This window comes from Nyctereutes procyonoides, unplaced genomic scaffold, assembly GCF_905146905.1.
Source record: "Nyctereutes procyonoides isolate TBG_1078 unplaced genomic scaffold, NYPRO_anot_genome, whole genome shotgun sequence".
Classification (NCBI taxonomy): domain Eukaryota; kingdom Metazoa; phylum Chordata; class Mammalia; order Carnivora; family Canidae; genus Nyctereutes; species Nyctereutes procyonoides.
In genome coordinates this window covers 81,689,609-81,711,410 of record NW_026575146.1, presented here as the reverse complement: position 1 = coordinate 81,711,410, position 21,802 = coordinate 81,689,609, and the positions used below count along the sequence as shown (strand labels likewise).

Below are 21,802 nucleotides of genomic sequence, written 5' to 3'. Positions count from 1 at the left end.
ATTAACTGTTTAGGGACTTTTGTTTTATCTTCCAAAATCCCTTCACCTTTGCCATATAACTTAATTATATACCATAATTTCTGCCACATTTTATTTGCTTTACAGTCAAATGTGTGTCATTAAGGAGTCATCTTAAAATTCTGCTTTCTGTCTTCTGCCACACAATGTAAAGAGCATTTCTGGAGAAAGAATAGTTAACGATACAGAACTGGGAGGCAAGAATGAGCTGGCCAGCTTCTTTTTCCTCCTTAAGACTTTCAGTATTTTTTTGAAACTCCACTTAGCAAAGCCTAATAGGAATCGAAAAGCTGGAATACGAGTCTCTAATTCCAAAATCGTAAAGCAGTGTATAAAGGTTTTAGGGTTGAAGCACAGAAATAAGATATAATTACTTCAATGGCCTCATTGCTTGTTTTTGAGGCAAGAGGAAAACAACCATCTTTTCATTAATGAAGGTAGGAATACACTACACAAAACAACTTTTGTTACTGAGTACCTCAGTTCTTGTCCCAGATGCACCAAAGAATTGGGAGACCTAAGACCAGAATGGAGAAAGAGAGTTTATTGAGTAGATAAGTGTGCATGTGCCTATGCATGATGCAGTCTATCATAATTAAATTTATTTGTATATTGTTTGAGTTTCTAATGAGCTTTTGCTGTGACCCTAAGGTTACTTAAGAGAAAGTTGCACCTTTTGTGTGCATGCTCAGTTCTTGGACATCCCCTTGTGGTTTTTGAGCCAGCTCTGTGGCTAGGCCTTTCCTGTTTTGTGACCCTTAGAGGTGGCTCTAAAGGTATGGCTGTTAACTCTGAGGGATGGCTCTGAGGATGTGGCCAGCATCTGCTTTATCCCTCCTTGCTCATGTGTAGCTAACTACCTAACACTTTTAAGTAATTCTTTATCTCAAAGCCAATCCTACTTTTCATCATCTTTGATATTTTTACCCCTTAGTGTTCATTACATTAACAAGTAGACACATGTAGCTATTTAAAGTCAGGTTTAAACTAAAGAAAATTTAAAATTCATTTCCTGTTTCATTAAGCACATTTCAAGTGCTCAACAGCTGTTTGTAGCCAGTGGCCATTGTATTGGACAGCATATTATTGAACATTTCTGTCACTGCAAAAAATTACGCTGCACAGTCCTATGATATAAATGATCTTTCAGTTCTTGAATTATAGGAGAAAATTTGGTGTTCATTGGTTCTGTTGCATACCCTGCAGTGATATCCACAGACAGGGAGACAGGGAGAGATATCCACAGTTACTTTGTGGCTTCACCTAGATCCAGGAGAAAAAAAATTACATTTTATCACCCTTTTGCACATTAAACTATAATGAGAGAGAGACCAAACTGAAGTTGCCTTGGTAGAAAATTAACATAGAGAAGTCAATGAATTCATGTTCAAATATTCTTTAAAAATAGAAGATCCAACAGAAAAAAAGTGCTTTTATAGTCACGCCCCCCCCAAAAAAGAGCTGATAGCTCAAGAAATTAAACGAAATAGAAATGTTCACAATCATTATAGAAAAATAAATAAAAATTTTCCAAAGTAATCAGAAAATGAAAAAATAAAAGGATATGGTGGGATTGCAGTTCTGACATCATTAAGAGTCCATCATTCCTTAGGTTATAAATGTGATGCAATCCCAAAATCCCAGGAATTTTTTTAAACATGAGTTCATTCTAAAGTCTATATGGAAAAATAAAGAAATCAAAATAACCAGTAAAATTCTGAAGAAGGGGAATTGCATAATTAGAACTATCAGATATTAAGATATAACTCTATAATAATTAGGAGTGTAGCTCTAGCAAAAATATAATGAACCACTAGAACTACTTAAAAGTCCAGATCCAAACACATAGGAAAAATAGTATATGATAATGAAGCCATTTTGGATCATTTAAGACCCTTTGAATTGTTATAAATCTTGAAAAGTTGGATGTATTATTTCATATGTATGTATTACTCATAGATTTTTCAACAAATGTTTTTAGTAGTCATATGGCATAAATAGGACAAATTTGTATCCATATTTATTCAAACAGTCTGAAAGCATCACTCCATAGTTTACTCAAAAATAAAAAGAGAAAATATAGCTTTAAGTAGATAGGACTGTTAACTACAGTCTTAAGGAAATAAATTAACATCAGAAATGGGAAAAAGTGACATCAAGTGGCCCTTGATATGATACATTAAAAAAGACACAATATCACCTATGGATTATTCTTGTCTAAGATATTTAACCTGACGTTCAACAAGGGGAAATAATTTTCTTAAGTGTGTAGAACGTTCTGGGAGAGAAAATCAGTGTGGATACCAAAAGTATGAACTTTGAGGTACAAGAGAGCTGTGAACTGTTCTAGATCAAAGCAGACTAATGAAATATGCCAACTAAGTGGAGTACATGATATTTGTGTCTTGGATTTTATAAGAAACTTTAAAATCATTGTTGGGGGTCACCTGGCTGGCTCAGTCAGAAGAGCATGCAACTCTTAATCTCAGGATAATGAGTTCAAGCCCCACATTGGGTGCAGAGATCACTTAAAATAAAATTTAAAATAATCATTAGGTTAATTGGGAGAAATTTGAATATGTACATATATTAGATTAATATTGTGTGATTGACTTAAATTTCCCAAGGGTATTTATTGTGACTATTTTACAGAGTGTACTGATTTATAGGACATGTTTAAAATATAGACATATCTGTAAAACATAGATTGAAAAATTAATGGCCTTATCTAATTGAGTAGCCACATGGGAGAGAGAAAAAAATTGGATCCTTAATGGGTAGCTCAAAGCAAAATAAAATGCAAATGAATCAAAGTTGTAGATTAAGAATTGAAACCAAAAAATCCTAGATAAATCCATAGAAGAAAATAATGTGAAATTAACTCAAAACCATAAAGCCACTGAAGTAAAATATACTTGTGTATTTTGCATACAAAACTATGCAAACACAATGTTTTGAGACACTATTGAAATATATAAATCCCAAGTTGAGAAAAATTTTAAATATAAAACTGTCTATATAACTTAATAACAAAAGTAGGTAACACAAATCATTAAGAGAAAATACAAACAGTGATCTAAAAGAAAATAGGTGGGTATGAAAAAGATATATCACAGCAGAAAAGCTGCAAAGGAATTATTATTCCTTTGAAATAAAATTTTTTATCTCCTTTCCCAATAAGGTATATGTAATTTAGAGATGTAGCTTTCACTCATCAGATTGACACGATAAGTGTGGTATCTAATATCTTAGCCACAGACTGGGAAAACGGGGATCTACACATATTGCTGTTGGACAGCTAAATTGCCATAACCTAAAGGAGGGCAGTAGCAAATACCTATCAAAACTTAAAGTGCAGGTACCCATTTCTCCAAAATTTATGAAACAGATGTCCTGAGACATATCCACAGAAACGAGAACATAATTTATGGCATTAGTGTAGTAGCAAAAGGAGGAGGAAGGGTCAATTATAGTAATATATTGGTTAAATAATCATACATCTATTCAATGGACAATACATAGCAAATTAAAAGAAAAGGGATATATATTAATATGAAGTTACAAATATTTTAGGTGTGTATAACAAGTTAATATTTTTGATAAAGTCTATCATATTTATTACACACATATAAACTGCACAAATATTGTGGTGGGAGGGTGGTGAACGCACTGTTTGCTTGGAGAATATTGGCTATCTGGGAGATAAGGGTGCAAAGTGTTCAGTTTTCTCCTTCCATCATTTATCTTTTATTTACCATATGCAAAAATTAGTCATCCATGGACAAAAATTTTAAATCATTAAAAAAAATCAATCTTGGGTCGTAATCCGTTTATACTTCCTAGCTGTCACTAAACTTTTTTGTTCTTTTTTTTTTAAGATTTTTATTTATTTATTTATTCATGATAGACACAGAGAGAGACAGAGAGGCAGAGACACAGGAAGAGGGAGAAGCAGGCTCCATGCCGGGAGCCCGACGTGGGACTCGATCCCGGGTCTCCAGGATCATGCCCTGGGCCAAAGGCAGGCGCTAAACCACTGCGCCACCCAGGGATCCCTGGAAAGACCTTCTGAAATAGATTTATGCTTATAGAACATCAGAGAATTCACACTGGTGGGAAACCATATGTGTGTAAAGAATGTAAAGGCCCTTTAAAAAAAAAGATTTTATTTATTCATGAGAGACACAGAGAGGCAGAGAGAGAAGCAGGCTCCCAGCAAAGAGCCCGATGCAGGATGGCTCACCATGCCCTGAGCCGAAGGCAGATGCTCAACCACTGAGCCCCCCAGGCATCCCTGGAAAGGCCTTTGATCACCCTTCAGACCTTAGTCAACATTGGGGGATTTTTAAAAAAATTTTTAAATTAATTAATTAATTTATTTATGATAGTCACGAGAGAGAGAGAGAGAGAGAGAGAGAGAGAGAGAGAGAGAGGCAGAGACACAGGCAGAGGGAGAAGCAGGCTCCATGCACTGGGAGCCCGATGTGGGATTCGATCCTGGGTCTCCAGGATCGCGCCCTGGGTCAAAGGCAGGTGCTAAACCGCTGTGCCACCCAGGGATCCCCTGGGGGATGTTTTTAAAAGATATTTTATTTATTTATTCATGAGAGACATAGAGAGAGAGGCAGAGACATGGCAGAGAGAGAAGCAGGCTCCATGCTGGGAGCCTGGTGTAGGACTTGATCCGAGGACTCCAGGATCATGCCCTGGGGCTAAAGGCAGCTGCTCAACCACTGAGCCACCCAGGCATCCCAACACTGGGAAATTCATATGGGTGAGAAACCCTATGAGTGTAAAGAAAGTGGGAAAACCTTTAGTAGTAGCTCTGCCATTACTGACAGCAGAGGATTCATACTGGTAAGAAACCCTTTGAATGTAAGGAATGTAGAAAGGCCTTTCATTGTTCCTCAGACCTTTCTCAACATCGGAGAATTCATAATGGTGAGTAACTTTATGGATATGAATACAAAGAATGCGGGACGGTTTTTGTGTGTAGTTCAGATCTTAACATCAGAAAGGTCATGCTGGTAAGAAGCTCTGAAAATTATCTGTGGGAATGGCATTATGGATTTCACCTAATTTGAGATAGAACCTCATTAGATCCTATAATTAATATGAAGAGCCTTTTATTTGCTTTTCACAATCAAAGTTGCCTAAAGGATGTATAGTAAATATCAGAATACCATCAACAGTTCACTCCTTTTTTCAATTTTTTATTTTTTTTAACAGTTCACTCCTTACTTAGGAATTTATAACTGTGAATGAAGAAAATCAAAACTAGGGCACCTGGGTGGCTCAGTGGTTGAGCCTCTGCCTTTGGCTCAGATTGTGATCCTGAGGTCCTGAGATCGAGTCCTGCATTGGGCTCCCCATGGGGAGCCTGCTTTTCCCTCTGCCTATGTCTCTGCCTCTTTCTCTGTGTCTCTCATGAATAAATAAATAAAATCTTAAAAAAAAAAGAAAAACTTCCATGCTCGTCAACCTTAAATATCAGAGAATTTAAGGAGTAGTCCTAGAATTTCATTTTACTTTTCATAATTTACCTCTAGATATTTTTGTCTTATGTATATTTACTAGTCATTAAAATTGTTAATTCTGCTGGCTTTTTTTTCTCCAAGATTTTGAACCTATAACTACTTATTCTTTCCAGTTGCTTTTCCTGCCGCTTTGGTAATATATTTTAATTTATATAAGCTTTTTTTTATATAAGCTTTTTTTTTATTTTATAAGGTTAAGTTTCAGGATAACAATTTAAATATCATTAATATGTATATGTTTACATATATATACATATACATATATATATTTATATATCTGTAATTATGCCTGTACCTTGTTTGTTATTTTTACTTTGTTTATATCTTTTTGTTTGTTTAACTTTTTATTAAAATGCTTAGATACAGATTGACTTTCTTTTGTAAATGACTGTTTTAACTTTTCCTGAAATAGGACATATATGCACTCTGATAAAACAGAATGAAAAGTCTCAATTTTGGGGAATTCCTGTACAAAGTTCTGATCCTCACTGTTAAGAGCCAAGCTCCTCACAGTAGCTTCTTTTGCTATCTTATTATAGGAACAGTGTTTTCTGTGGAGCAAGAAATAGACGAATGCCAACTGACTTTTCAATCCCCTCTTTCTCCAGTGGTCAATATAAACCACTTTCACAAAGAGCTGAGCTGTGTAGAATCCACAGTTTTCTAGCTTGCTGCAAAGTGATTAGGGACAAATAGGAAAAAAGTAAAACAAGAAAACTAGCACTGCAATCATACTTCTCATGTCTCTGGATAAAGAAGTATGGGTTACCTTTAGCCAAAGGAATTAAAAGTGTGCAAGGTAACTACCTAGTTCATTCACCATTAGCTAGATTTGTTCATTTAAGGCTTTCACCTCTTTCCAAACCCATAATTTTGTTTTATTCCAGCTATGCCTGCTAATAAAGAAAAAGGCATGCTCTCTCCAGATTTATTCTTTACTGAGCCTCTGCATTTGGTACCTGGCAGTGAGGAAGTATGCTTTTCTAATAGGTCAGTGCTGAAGACTAACAATGAGAAATCCATTAAAGAACAATACTCTCACCTCTGGAATATGTTATCCACACTTTCCTTACCCTCACATTAGACACAAGAATACACTGAATTTAGTTCAATCTTTTGCAAATAAACATCATCATCACAATTTTGTTTTGAGGAAACTACTTTTAATCTCTCATTAAAGAAAAATGAAGATATCTACTCATCTTAAGAAAGATCTAATATTGGTCAAGATCATGAAAATCCAATTTTACATGTGGCACCAAGAAAAAGGAGTGCTATAAAAATTATCTTCATCACACTACTGGGCATGCTGAGGCTTTTTATACTGAGCTCTTACAAGTGATGCTGGCTCAAAAGGAATAGCACTACACAAAGCCCTTAGAGTTTCCCCAGCTTACTTCTGGAATGGAGAAAGGCAATTTCATACCAAAACAAAACAAAACAAAACAACAACAACAAAAAAACACAAGGTAACCGATAAAAAGAGCTCATGAACAATCCCACAAAGAGACCAAATCCTGCAAGTGAGAATTTTAAAGCCCACTAAGTAGTGCTCACTTCAGCAGCACATATAATAAAGCCCACTAAATAAATCTTTCCTGGATCCAAACAAATGCTACAAATACCAGATTTTTAGGTTCTCAACTCACAGAATTAAAAGCCTTTTGGCTGTTAATTGTCCTGTGGGACTCACCTCTTCAAAAAATTTTCCCCTAGAATGTGTGCAAAAGTAACAGACACACACCTGCAGTGTAGGACAACATGGGAGATGTTCTCTTTCATGAGGCAAGAGTCATTTTTTATGAAACTGAATGAAAAAGGTGCTATGGAGAGAAACAAAGTTTCCCAACAGTATAAAAACAAAGACTGGCTGAAATTTGTAACTTTAGAAACAAAAATAATAAAATAACCCCTCTCTAAAGAAGTCCTCCACAGTGAACAATCTGCCCTACATACCACAATGAGGAATGATCCTGGCTTCCATGGTGGAAACCTGCTACAAGTGCCAGGCCAGGCCCCACCCTTCCTGGCTCCTCAGTGCACAAGGTGGGGCCACCTACTGCCCTGCAGCCAGACACAGGGAGCTTCTCTCACTGACCTGCTAACGCAACATTGGAGTTCTGGCCTCCAATGTGTTTCTGTGCATAATTTTATGAAGTATCTAAATGCCATTCACTAGATCAAAAAAAAAAGAATAGAAAACTCTGGACCAAGGAAATTTTTAACTCAAAAAATTAGTAGGAGGGACACCAATTACATTAACAACACTTTTCTTAAAAAGTAGAATTAATTTCTTTTGAAATCAACCACAGTGGTGAGATGTGTTTTTCTTTTCAGGTGCCCAATGATGGCACACACCTTTACTCAGTAAATCCTGCTAGCATGTGGGGCAGCATCACCTCCCAACAGTGTGGAGAAGAGCACGTGTCACCACTGGGCAATGAGAGAGCTGACAGAGATTCTTGGCTTCTCAACGCCTGACATGGTTGAGCTTTCCTTGTTCTATTAGAAAAGTTCATGAGGAAGCTATGAATAGGATCAGCCCAGAGAAGGAAAACTTTTATTTTCATTGTCCAAACATCAATCAATATACTGGGAAAGCCCTGGAAGCCCTCACTGTAGCCTTGCCTCTTGAGCACACTACACATGAACACTTCCATGGGGCACGCATTCAGTTCCTTCAGGGTCATGTTTACCTTTTCTGTGGTCTGTCCATAAAGCCCAAATATCTCCCAGAGTTTTTCTTCACTGATTGTGTCTATCTTGTTACCCAAGATCAGGATTGGCACATTGGATATTGTCTCATCAGTCATTAGAGCATTTAGCTCAACTTTGGATACCACGAGGTGAGGATGATCTACACAGTCCACCAGAAAGACAATCCCATTAATTGCTGGGAGGTAATTTTTCCAAACCCGGCATGCTTGCCCAGCTCACCAAGCTCAAAAGTTGTAAAAGTCATTCCAGCAATTGTCAGCTCTTCTGATGTCAGATGTAATGTCGGAACATGTTGGCCCAATCGGTCATCTTTGAGCATGTGTAGAAGAGTGGTTTTGCCTGCATTGTCCAAACCTAAAAATACAAGTTTTACAGATTTCTTGTAGAGTCCTAGGAACTGGAGCACACTGCTGAAGCCATTGTATATCCACTCAAAGATGAAAGGCATTATTGATGGTTACTATGGCCAAGGGGGTGCTTCCCCGGCGGTGGTGGGTGGCTTTGACTACTTTTTTTATATCAACACAAATAGAGCTATATTCCTTTTTGAAGAGAGTTCCTCTTAATATTAATATTTTGTTGTATTTTTTTTTAATTTCAGAAAGCACAAAAGAAACCCACTCTCAAAATTGTCAAAATAAATCCTTTCAGAAAATTTTAAAAGAAACTCCATGTTATAAATTATCTTTTCTATGGTAGAGTATATCATGAATAGTTTTCCAAGTCATTAACTATTATATCATTATCCTAATTTAATACAGTTAATATTGGGACACCTGGGTGGCTCAGTGGTTGAGCCTCTGCCTTTGGCTTAGGGCATGATCCCAGAGTCCCAGGATGGAATCCCACATCAAGCTCCCTGCATGGAGCCTGCTTCTCCCTCTGCCTATGTCTCTGCTTCTCTCTCTCTGTGTCTCTCATGAATAAATAAAATCTTTAAAAAAAATAGAGTTAGTATTCATCTGTATGGCTCTACTATTATTTTATTAATATATTGATAAAATGTTTTTCTTCTAAATTTTGCCTTTAAAAACAATGCTCCTTTCAACATCCTGTTTGCGTTTTGTAAGCTTGTTTCCTTTTCTTACTTTTTATTTCTGAAATAATCTATGGATGTCTTATACTTACAAAATTTTAAACATTACAGATAAACTAAACTCCCCTTTGGCTACTTCTCTTTCCCTAGTTTCTCTAAATTTACCACTGTTGGCAGTTTCATTCAAGAGCCTTTTAAAATGCAATTACACCCACACATATTATACATATAATGTATATATGTATATACACATGTATAATGAATTACATACATTACAAGTATGTACATGTATAATATGAGTGTATATATTCAGTGGAAACATAATATTTCTTTCAATCTTAAGTATTTCACTTCAAATATAGCAAATTGGAGGTGACTAATAAAACTCATTGGTGTATAATGAGGAAGAAATGAGTTATGAATGCATGAATATAACTAGTGAATTGTTTAGTAAACATTAGTATTTTCATCTATTTTATTTATGGATTGGTATTTAAACATGATGCATTTACCCAATAACAGACATCCCATATTGGAAAAAAACTTAAAGCCAAAATAGATGTTAAGATATAGTAATCTCATCCTACAGAACTCAATATTTATGCTGATCGTACATTCCTACCAGAGACAAAGTGTGTATAAATGTGTATGGGGTAGTTGAGATCACAACTGTTACAGCATAATGAGAAGAGGTTTATTACAAAAAGTATAATATAGAACATATCTGACTGACAAGAGAACACATTGGGTAGCAAAAATATCTGACTACTGATTCGATTCTCATCTAAGTTACCCTTTTATTAAGTGTGAAATCAACACAAATTACAATTCCTCTAGGAATAAATAACAGTGGGCATTATGTGTGGAAAGTGGTGCCTGACCAAACTACATGAGGGAAAATTCAGAGCTCTACATTCATGCAGGCATTAGAACACTGGAAACTTTTAAGGTAATTATATAGTTTCAAGAAAGTAAGAAAAACCACAGGGATATCTAAAGACAATGGAATGCATTTGCAAAAATAACTGAAATAAAGGTTCTCCTACTATTCATAAGTAGAGTGTTCCTATGAAATCTTTTGTAAGCTGAAATGCTGTAAATCATAGGGTATCCCCTGCTTCCCAGACATTCTCCTTATGCCACTTTGCTTTTAGAAAAGACCTACATTAGTATGGTAACAGCTTTTTTGTAAAGCTTTTTTTTTAAATTTTATTTCTGTTACCAAAAACAGGTGCTAAGGTAGGCCTTTTGTTTTCGTTTTAAGATTTTATTTATTTGATAGAGAAAGCGTGCACACAAGCAGGAGGACGAGCGCGCACATAAGCAGGCAGAGGGAGAGGGACTCTCCACTGAGGGAGCCCAACATGGGGCTCAATCCCAGGACCCTGGGATCATGACCTGAGCTGAAAGCAGACACATAAGTGACTGAGCCACCCAGGTGCCCAACGTGGGTCTTTTGTATGAGATGGTGTAATGCAAACTTTTGGAAAGTGGGGGATACTTGTAATGAATAGTTTAAATGGATGAACACAAATGGTATGTTTTTTTTAAAGATGTATTTATTATTTGCAAGAGAGTGTGTGCAGAGAGGTGAGGTAGGGGGAAAGGGGAGAGGGGGAGAGAGTCCCAAATAGACTCCAACACAGGGCTCCATCCACAAATTGAGATTACCACCTGAGCTGAAACCAAGAGATCCCTTTTTGTGCAAAAAAAGGGATAAGCATTATGACTGAGAAATTGATGTTACTACAAATCAGAGATTTTGTAATATATATACTCTTTTTTCTAATAATTTCACAAAAGTAAAATGCATAATGTTCTTCAAAAACAAATCTCCAGAACTCAGGCAAGAGAAATATAAACATTCAATAGGCAAATAAAAGCTAACTAAATAACTTTCTCATAGCTAAAGAAACCACCTGATCTTTAAGTTTTTATTTAAATTCCAGTTAGCACAGTGTAATATTAGTTTCATGTGTACAATTTAGTGATTTGACACTTATAACACCCAGTGCGCATCACAAGTGCCCTCTTTAATCCCCATCTCCTATTTAACCCCACCTCCTCTGGTAATCATCATTATTCTCTATAATTGAGTCTGTTTCTTAGTTTTCCTCTCTCTTTCCCCCATGCTTGTTTGTTTTGTTTCGTAAACTTTGCATATGAGTGAAATCTTACGGTACTTGTCTTTCTTTGACATTTCACTTAGCATCATACTCTCTAGCTCCATCCACATCATTGCAAATGGCAAGATTTCATTCTCTTTTGTGGCTGAGTCATATATTTATATATAATCCATTCATCAGTCAATGGACACTTGGGCTTTTCCCATAATTTGTCTATTTAGATAATTCTGCTATAAACATAGGGGTGCATATATACCTTCCATTTATATTCTTTGGGTAAATACCTACTAGTGCAATTGCTTAATCATAGGGTAGTTGTATTTTTAGCTTTATTTAAAAAAGATTTTGCTTATTTGAGAGATAGGTAGACAGCATGAGTGTAGGAGAGGGGCAAAGGAGAGGGGAAAGTAGACTCCCTATTGAGCAGGCAGCCTGACAAAGGGCTTGGCCCCAGGACCCTGGGATCGTGACCTGAGCTGAAGGCAGATGCGCAACTGACTGAGCCATCCAGGTGCCAGTCTTTTCAATTTTAACTATTTAACTAGGTATGTAGTAGATTAAATTTTGGTTTTAATTTGCATTTCTCTGAGAAGTACTGACTTTTAGCATCCTTTCCTATGCCATTTATGTTTTTTTTTAATTTTTATTTATGAGAGTCAGAGAGAGAGAGAGAGAGAGAGAGAGAGAGAGGCAGAGACACAGGCAGAGGGAGAAGCAGGCTCCATGGCTCCATGCACCGGGAGCCCGATGTGGGATTCGATCCTGGGTCTCCAGGATCGCGCCCTGGGCCAAAGGCAGGCGCCAAACCGCTGCGCCACCCAGGTATCCCCTCCTACGCCATTTAAATATGCTCTTTGGTGAAGTGTCTGTGCAAATCTGTTGCCCACTTTTATTGTGTTGCTTGTCACCTTTTTCTTATTGATTTGTAGGAGGGTTGTTTTTATATGTATAAGTCTATAATGTATTACAAAGACCTTTTTCAAATCTGTGGTTTATCTTTTCACTTTCTACATTGTGCCTTTTGATGAATGATATTTCTTAATTTTAGTGAAGTCCTACCTACTTTTTCTTCTATGGTTTTAAAAACCATAAAAGGACATACTTATTATGACCTGTTTAATAAATCTTTTCTTTTCCCAACAACACGAAGATATTTTTCTACATATATATTCTTTTAAAGTTATATAATCTTAATTTTTACAGCTAAGTGAAAATTTCACATTAGGCATTTTGTCAAAGAAAATCTTTTTTTAAAGATTTTATTTGTTTATTCATGAGACACACACACACACACAGAGAGAGAGAGAGAGAGAGAGAGAGAGAGAGGCAGAGACAGAGGGACAAGCAGGCTTTATGCAGGGAGCCTGATGTGGGACTCGATCCCGGATCTCCAGGATCACACCCTGGGCCCAAGGCGGCCCTAAACTGCTGAGCCACCTGGGCTGCCCCTTTGTCAAAGAAAATCTTGCATTAATTTTGTGTACTATGTAAGATAAGGATAAAGATTCTTCTTTTTTTCCCCTTTGTGGATGTCTAATGGTTTCAGCACCATTTACTGAAAAGATTATACTTTTTCCAATGAATTGACACGGAATTTTTCCATAAAATGACTATCTTTTGTTTTTTCTATTGCATTCTCTTTGTCTATGTTTTATTCTTGTACAAATACCATACTGGAAGATGGCGGAAGAGTAGGGTCCCCAAATCACCTGTCCCCAACAAATTACCTAGATAACCTTCAAATCATCCTGAAAATCTACGAATTCAGCCTGAGATTTAAAGAGAGAACAGCTGGAATGCTACAGTGAGAAGAGTTCGCGCTTCTATCAAGGTAGGAAGACGGGGAAAAAGAAATAAAGAAACAAAAGGCCTCCGAGGGGGAGGGGCCCAGCGAGGAGCCGGGCTGAGGCCAGGGCGAGTGTCCCCAGGACAGGAGAGCCCCGTCCCGGAGAAGCAGGAGCTGCACCAACCTTCCCGGGCAGAAAGGGGCTCGCAGGGAGTTGGAGCAGGACCCAGGAGGGCGGGGGTGCCCTCGGGCTCCCTGGGACACTAACAGACACCTGCGCCCCGGGAGAGTGCGCCGAGCTCCCTAAGGGCTGCAGCGCGCACGGCGGGGCCGGAGCAGCTCGGAGGGACTCGGGCGGCGGTTCCACCGAGGGAGCTGCGGGGCGGGAGTGCGAATCCAACAGCGCAGGCCCCGGAGCACAGGGCGCCGGGACACAGCCCAGGATCCGGCCTCCCCCGGGACAGGCAGAGGCCGGGAGGGCCCAGGACAGCAAGGACACTCCTGCCCCGAGCTGAGCACATCAGCGGCCCCGCCCCGGAGCCTCCAGGCCCTGCAGATGGAGAGCCCCGTAGTTCCTGCGGGGGGGGCTGAATCCAGGCTTCCAGAGTTGCCATAGCAACTGCGGCTGTTCCTCCTGGGGCCTCACGGGGTAAACAACCCTCGCTGAGCCCTGCAGCAGGCAGGGGCAGAGCAGCTCCCCCAAGTGCTAACACCTGAAAATCAGCACAGCAGGCCCCTCCCCCAGAAGACCAGCTAGATGGACCAGTTCCAGGGGAAGTCAAGGGACTTAAAGTATACAGAATCAGAAGATACTCCCCCGTGTTTTTTGTTTTGTTTTTTTTTCTTTTTTCTTTTCTTTTTGATTTCTGATTGCTTCCCCCACCCCCCCTTTTTTTCACCTTTCTTTCTCTTCTTCTTCTCTTCCCCCCTTTTTTTCTTTTTCTTTTTTCTTTTTCTCTTTTCTTTCCTTCTCTCTCTTTTTCTCCTTTTCCCAATACAACTTGTTTTTGGCCACTCTGCACTGAGCAAAATGACTAGAAGGAAAACCTCACCTCAAAAGAAAGAATCAGAAACAGCCCTCTCTCCCACAGAGTAACAAAATCTGGATTACATTTCAATGTCAGAAAGCCAATTCAGAAGCACTATTATACAGCTACTGGTGGCTCTAGAAAAAAGCATTAAGGACTCACGAGACTTCATGACTGCAGAATTTAGATCCAATCAAGCAGAAATGAAAAATCAATTGAATGAGATGCAATCCAAACTAGAAGTCCTAACGACGAGGGTTAACGAGGTGGAAGAACGAGTGAGTGACATAGAAGACAAGTTAATGGCAAAGAGGGAAACTGAGGAAAAAAGAGACAGACAATTAAAAGACCATGAAGACAGATTAAGGGAAATAAATGACAGCCTAAGGAAGAAAAACCTACGTTTAATTGGGGTTCCCGAGGGCGCCGAAAAGGACAGAGGGCCGGAATATGTATTTGAACAAATCCTAGCTGAAAACTTTCCCAATCTGGGAAGGGAAACAGGCATTCAGATCCAGGAAATAGAGAGATCCCTCCCCCTAAAATCAATAAAAACCGTTCAACACCTCGACATTTAATAGTGAAGCTTGCAAATTCCAAAGATAAAGAGAAGATCCTTAAAGCAGCAAGAGACAAGAAGTCCCTGACTTTCATGGGGAGGAATATTAGGGTAACAGCAGACCTCTCCACAGAGACGTGGCAGGCCAGAAAGGGCTGGCAGGATATATTCAGGGTCCTAAATGAGAAGAACATGCAACCAAGAATACTTTATCCAGCAAGGCTCTCATTCAAAATGGAAGGAGAGATAAAGAGCTTCCAAGACAGGCAGGAACTGAAAGAATATGTGACCTCCAAACCAGCTCTGCAAGAAATTTTAAGGGGGACTCTTAAAATTCCCCTTTAAGAAGAAGTTCAGTGGAACAATCCACAAAAACAAGGACTAAATAGATATCATGATGACACTAAACTCATATCCGTCAATAGTAACTCTGACGTGAACAGGCTTAATGACCCCATCAAAAGGCGCAGGGTTTCAGACTGGATAAAAAAGCAGGACCCATCTATTTGCTGTCTACAAGAGACTCATTTTAGACAGAAGGACACCTACAACCTGAAAATAAAAGGTTGGAGAACTATTTACCATTCAAATGGTTCTCAAAAGAAAGCAGGGGTAGCCATCCTTATATCAGATAAACTAAAATTTACCCCAAAGACTGTAGTGAGAGACGAAGAGGGACACTATCTCATACTTAAAGGATCTATCCAGCAAGAGGACTTAACAATCCTCAATATATATGCCCCGAATGTGGGAGCTGCCAAATACTTAAACGAATTATTAACCAAAGTGAAGAAATACTTAGATAATAATACACTTATACTTGGTGACTTCAATCTAGCTCTTTCTACCCTCGATAGGTCTTCTAAGCACAACATCTCCAAAGAAATGAGAGCTTTAAATGATACACTGGACCAGATGGATTTCACAGATACCTACAGAACTTTACATCCAAACTCAACTGAATACACATTCTACTCAAGTGCACATGGAACTTTCTCCATAATAGACCACATACTGGGACACAAATCGGGTCTGAACCGATACCAAAAGATTGGGATCGTCCCCTGAATATTCTCAGACCATAACGCCTTGAAATTAGAACTCAATCACAAGAAGAAGTTTGGAAGGACATCAAACATGTGGAGGTTAAGGACCATCCTGCTAAAAGATAAAAGGGTCAACCAGGAAATTAAGGAAGAATTAAAAAGATTCATGGAAACTAATGAGAATGAAGATACAACCGTTCAAAATCTTTGGGATACAGCAAAAGCAGTCCTGAGGGGGAAATACATCGCAATATAAGCATCCATTCAAAAACTGGAAAGAACTCAAATACAAAAGCTAACCTTACACATAAAGGAGCTAGAGAAAAAACAGCAAATCGACCCGACGCCCAGCAGAAGAAGAGAGTTAATTAAAATTCGAGCAGAACTCAACGAAATTGAGACCAGAAGAACTGTGGAACAGATCAATAGAACCAGGAGTTGGTTTTTTGAAAGAATTAATAAGATAGATAAACCATTAGCCAGCCTTATTAAAAAGAAGAGAGAGAAGACTCAAATTAATAAAATCATGAATGAGAAAGGAGAGATCACTACCAACACCAAGGAAATACAAACGATTTTAAAAACATATGATGAACAGCTCTATGCCAATAAATTAGGCAATCTAGAAGAAATGGACGCATTCCTGGAAAGCCACAAACTACCAAAACTGGAACAGGAAGAAATAGAAAACCTGAACAGGCCAATAACCAGGGAGGAAATTGAAGAAGTCATCGAAACCCTCCCAAGACACAAGAGTCCAGGGCCAGATGGCTTCCCAGGGGAATTCTATCAAACGTTTAAAGAAGAAATCATACCTATTCTACTAAAGCTGTTTGGAAAGATAGAAAGAGATGGAGTACTTCCAAATTCATTCTATGAGGCCAGCATCACCTTAATTCCAAAACCAGACAAAGACCCCACCAAAAAGGAGAATTACAGACCAATATCCCTGATGAACATGGATGCAAAAATTCTCAACAAGATACTAGCCAATAGGATCCAACAACACATTAAGAAAATTATTCACCATGACCAAGTAGGATTTATCCCCGGGACACAAGGCTGGTTCAACACTCGTAAAACAATCAATGTGATTCATCATATCAACAAGAGAAAAACCAAGAACCATATGATCCTCTCATTAGATGCAGAGAAAGCATTTGACAAAATACAGCATCCATTCCTGATCAGAGTGTAGGGATAGAGGGAACTTTCCTCGACATCTTAAAAGCCATCTACGAAAAGCCCAGGGCAAATATCATTCTCAATGGGGAAGCACTGGGAGCCTTTCCCCTAAGATCAGGAACAAGACAGGGATGTCCACTCTCACCACTGCTATTCAACATAGTATTGGAAGCCCTAGCCTCAGCAATCAGACAACAAAAAGACATTAAAGGCATTCAAATTGGCAAAGAAGTCAAACTCTCCCTCTTTGCCAATGACATGATACTCTACATAGAAAACCCAAAAGCCTCCACCCCAAGATTGCTAGAACTCATACAGCAATTTGGTAGCGTGGCAGGATACAAAATCAATGCCCAGAAATCAATGGCATTTCCATACACTAACAATGAGACTGAAGAAAGAGAAATGAAGGAGTCAATCCCATTTACAGTTGCACCCAAAAGCATAAGGAACCTAGGAATAAACCTAACCAAAGAGGTAAAGGATCTATACCCTAAAAACTATAGAACACTTCTGAAAGAAATTGAGGAAGACACAAAGAGATGGAAAAATATTCCATGCTCATGGATTGGCAGAATTAATATTGTGAAAATGTCAATGTTACCCAGGGCAATTTACACGTTTAATGCAATCCCTATCAAAATACCATGGACTTTCTTCAGAGAGTTAGAACAAATTATTTTAAGATTTGTGTGGAATCAGAAAAGACCCCGAATAGCCAGGGGAATTTTAAAAAAGAAAACCATACCTGGGGGCATCACAATGCCAGATTTCAGGTTGTACTACAAAGCTGTGGTCATCAAGACAGTGTAGTACTGGCACAAAAACAGACACATAGATCAATGGAACAGAATAGAGAACCCAGAAGTGGACCCTGAACTTTATGGTCAACTAATATTCGATAAAGGAGGAAAGACTATCCATTGGAAGAAAGACAGTCTCTTCAATAAATGGTGCTGGGAAAATTGGACATCCACATGCAGAAGAATGAAACTAGACCACTCTCTTACACCATACACAAAGATAAACTCAAAATGGATGAAAGATCTAAATGTGAGACAAGATTCCATCAAAATCCTAGAGGAGAACACAGGCAACACCCTTTTTGAACTTGGCCACAGTAACTTCTTGCAAGAGACATCCACGAAGGCAAAAGAAACAAAAGCAAAAATGAACTATTGGGACTTCATCAAGATAAGAAGCTTTTGCACAGCAAAGGATACAGTCAACAAAACTAAAAGACAACCTACAGAATGGGAGAAGATATTTGCAAATAACATATCAGATAAAGGGCTAGTTTCCAAAATCTATAAAGAACTTATTAAACTCAACAGCATGGGGATCCCTGGGTGGCGCAGCAGTTTGGCGCCTGCCTTTGGCCCGGGGCGGGATCCTGGAGACCCGGGATCGAATCCCACGTCGGGCTCCCGGTGCATGGAGCCTGCTTCTCCCTCTGCCTGTGTCTCTGTCTCTCTCTCTCTCTCTCTCTCTCTCTCTCTCTCTGTGACTATCGTAAGTAAAAAATAAAAATAAATAAAAATAAACTCAACAGCAAAGAAACAAACAATCCAATCATGAAATGGGCAAAGGACATGAAGAGAAATCTCACAGAGGAAGACATAGACATGGCCAACATGCACATGAGAAAATGCTCTGCATCACTTGCCATCAGGGAAATACAAATCAAAACCACAATGAGATACCACCTCACACCAGTGAGAATGGGGAAAATTAACAAGGCAGGAAACAACAAATGTTGGAGAGGATGCGGAGAAAAGGCATTCTTACACTGTTGGTGGGAATGTGAACTGGTGCAGCCACTCTGGAAAACTGTGTGGAGGTTCCTCAAAGAGTTAAAAATAGACCTGCCCTATGACCCAGCAATTGCACTGTTAGGGATTTGCCCCAAAGATTCAGATGCAATGAAACGCCTACACCCCGATGTTTCTAAAGCCATGTCCACAATAGCCAAACTGTGGAAGGAGCCTCGGTGTCCATCGAAAGATGAATGGATAAAGAAGATGTGGTTTATGTATACAATGGAATATTACTCAGCCATTAGAAACGACAAATACCCACCATTTGCTTCAACGTGGATGGAACTGGAGGGTATTATGCTGAGTGAAGTAAGTCAATCGGAGAAAGACAAACAGTGTATGTTCTCATTCATTTGGGGAATATGAATAATAGTGAAAGGGAATATAAGGGAAGGGAGAAGAAATGTGTGGGAAATATCAGAAAGGGACACAGAACATAAAGACTCCTAACTCTGGGAAATGAACTAGGGGTGGTGGAGGGGGAGGAGGGCGGGGGGTGGGGGTGAATGGGTGACGGGCAGTGAGGGGGACACTTGACGGGATGAGCACTGGGTGTTATTCTGTATGTTGGTAAATTGAACACCAATAAAAATTAATTTATTAAAAAAATGAAAAAAAAATACCATACTGTTCTGATTACCATAGCTGCATTAGGTAGAATTCTAAGAAGGCCCCCATGATATACATTCCCTGCTATTACTCCTGTGATAATGTTATAATACCTGGCAAAAGAGATTTTGTGCATGTATTTAAAGTGACAAATCAGAGCCCTTAAGATAGTTTAATTGGGCCCTTTAATCTAAAATAAGCCCTTTAAAAACAATGTTTTCTCTGACTACCAGCAAAAAAGAAAAAAAAAAAAGAAGTCTGAGAGATGTGTTGTAGCTGGCCTGAAAGAAAGCAAACATACATATTGTGAATTGCCTGTGGGGGTCATTTGGAAAATATCTGAGAGTGGTCTCCAGCTGACAACCAGTAAGAAGGAAAAAGGGACTTCTGTCTTGCAACACAAGGAACTGAAATCTGCCAACAAGAATGAGCTTGGAAGTAGATTTTTCTCCAGATGCACCAAATGAGAACTCAGGCCAGCGAACATCTTGATTTAGCCAAAGGGGCCAGGTGACTGCAGTGGGATATCCACGATTGCTGAGGAGTCAGTCCTAGGAGGAGTAGTCCTAGCTACAGCTAAGCAGTTCCATATTTTGATAATGTTTGTTTTGTTTTGTTTCAGCTCTATTCTGTGGGGTGGGAGTTGGGCAGAAAGCCCTATACTTCACCAGAACCTGGATGATGATGAGAAACTACCACAAAATAGTCTCCCAAGGTCTCACATAAAGAGGCAAGTGGGAGATGGTCTTGTAGCAGCTCCTTAATAGTCTTCAATTCTCTCATATTTTGGAAGAATCTTAAGACATTCTGCCAAGACTCAAATAAGCTATATTTCAAGCCTTTGCCTTCATGGGTGCATGCAAGATGGCCATGTTGCCATAGTGTGCTATTCCCTACAACTCCACCCTCTGACCTTTTAGCATCCAGCTAAGAATTCTCAGGATTGCAGACTACCTCATGGACTACTCTAATTAGTTTTTACAGATAGGGGCTTTGACCAAATATGTTCCATTGTCTTAAGCAACATAGTGACCACAAGTACAACTTCCAATCTGGAGCCAAGTCAACTAATTATGTCCCAGGTGCTATCAGGATCAACCTTAAGGACCCATATTACTTTCTAAGGTGAAAATGGATTGCTCTGCTTTTCCTTATTCATTGATCCACTGTAGCAAAAAATGTTAGAAATTGCCCATGTATTGTTTGTACTGGCCAGCAGGGAGTCCAGGGTAATACAATGGTCATTACCACTCATCTTAGAGAGTTTAGAGCCATCAGTAGTCTGAAAGACAAGAGTCTGAGAATAGGTTAAAGAAAATAGGTTAAAGAAAATCGTATTAGTCATGAATTATAGTGTCCAGAATGTAGCCTTGTTCTGTCATCTTAAGCAGGAGCTCTTACATTCTGAAGTCAGTAGTTGTTGGAAGGTTTATCACTTGTTGGTCAACAGTTAAGTTGAGATGATGGTGGCAGTTTGGGATAAATTGGCCAGATGCCAGGCAGGGATAAGATCTGAGAGAGATCATGGGTCCCTACCTCTACCCAGACTTCAAAGGGTCTAAAGTGCTCTCTACCTAATAAGAGTTGCTCCTTTTCTTCTGCAACCTTATGATTGCCCCCTGCCCCAGTCTCTGCAGCAATAACTTTACTCTCTTTCCAACCTCCCCCACGTCTCACTGACATCATATGATATAACTGGTCCCTGGGTCCCTCTGAAGTTTCTTTCTATAACCTGGACCATCCTAAAACTACTTCCACTCCCTGATACGTATGCCATGCCAACATTACCTTAGGAATCATCACCTCATATTCATGATCATTGTCATCAATATCCAAAATTGCCAAATCCAGCAAGGACAACCAGGAGACAAAAGAAGTACTAGGTTAGAGTTTCCCAATTTCCTGTTCTCCAGGGGTAAGTGTGGGAGGAAAAAAAATGTAGAGTGAGAAGTTAATTATGTAGATTGGGTTTCTTACAGCCTGCTCGGCCTCTTGCTTCCTCTTCCTCATAACTGAACATTTTATTTATTTATTTATTTATTTAAACTTCAATTAGCCAACATATAGTTAGTTCATTAACTATAGGGTATATTAGGGTATAATAGGGTATAGGGTTCATAAACATTATATTTAAACAAAAGATAGCATTTTGGGGAAATTGCCACATTTAGAGCCCAAACTGCCTGTCTTAAGTGTGTGCTGCATTGGCATTGGGGCTTGGTTGTCCAATTTTGCTTTCCAATTTCTCTCAAGAGTCCATTCCATCTTTCAGTGACACTTGCTGCATAGCTATGACATGGCCATGAAAGTTCCAATGAACATCCCAGGTAGCTGCCT

The 21,802-nt window shown here is 38.9% G+C and overlaps 1 protein-coding gene and 1 pseudogene across 1 annotated transcript in view; one reads left to right on the top strand and one right to left on the bottom strand.

The window, feature by feature from the left end:
- The window catches only part of LOC129500367 (zinc finger protein 850-like), a 103,721-nt gene that overhangs the window by 48,448 nt on the left and 33,471 nt on the right, over positions 1-21,802 (top strand). The window contains 2 exon segments of the mRNA XM_055310746.1: positions 4,791-4,852; positions 4,855-4,963. Of these exon segments, the coding sequence (XP_055166721.1) occupies positions 4,791-4,852; positions 4,855-4,963 (171 nt within the window).
- On the bottom strand, positions 8,136-8,730 carry LOC129500359 (GTP-binding protein SAR1a-like; annotated as a pseudogene).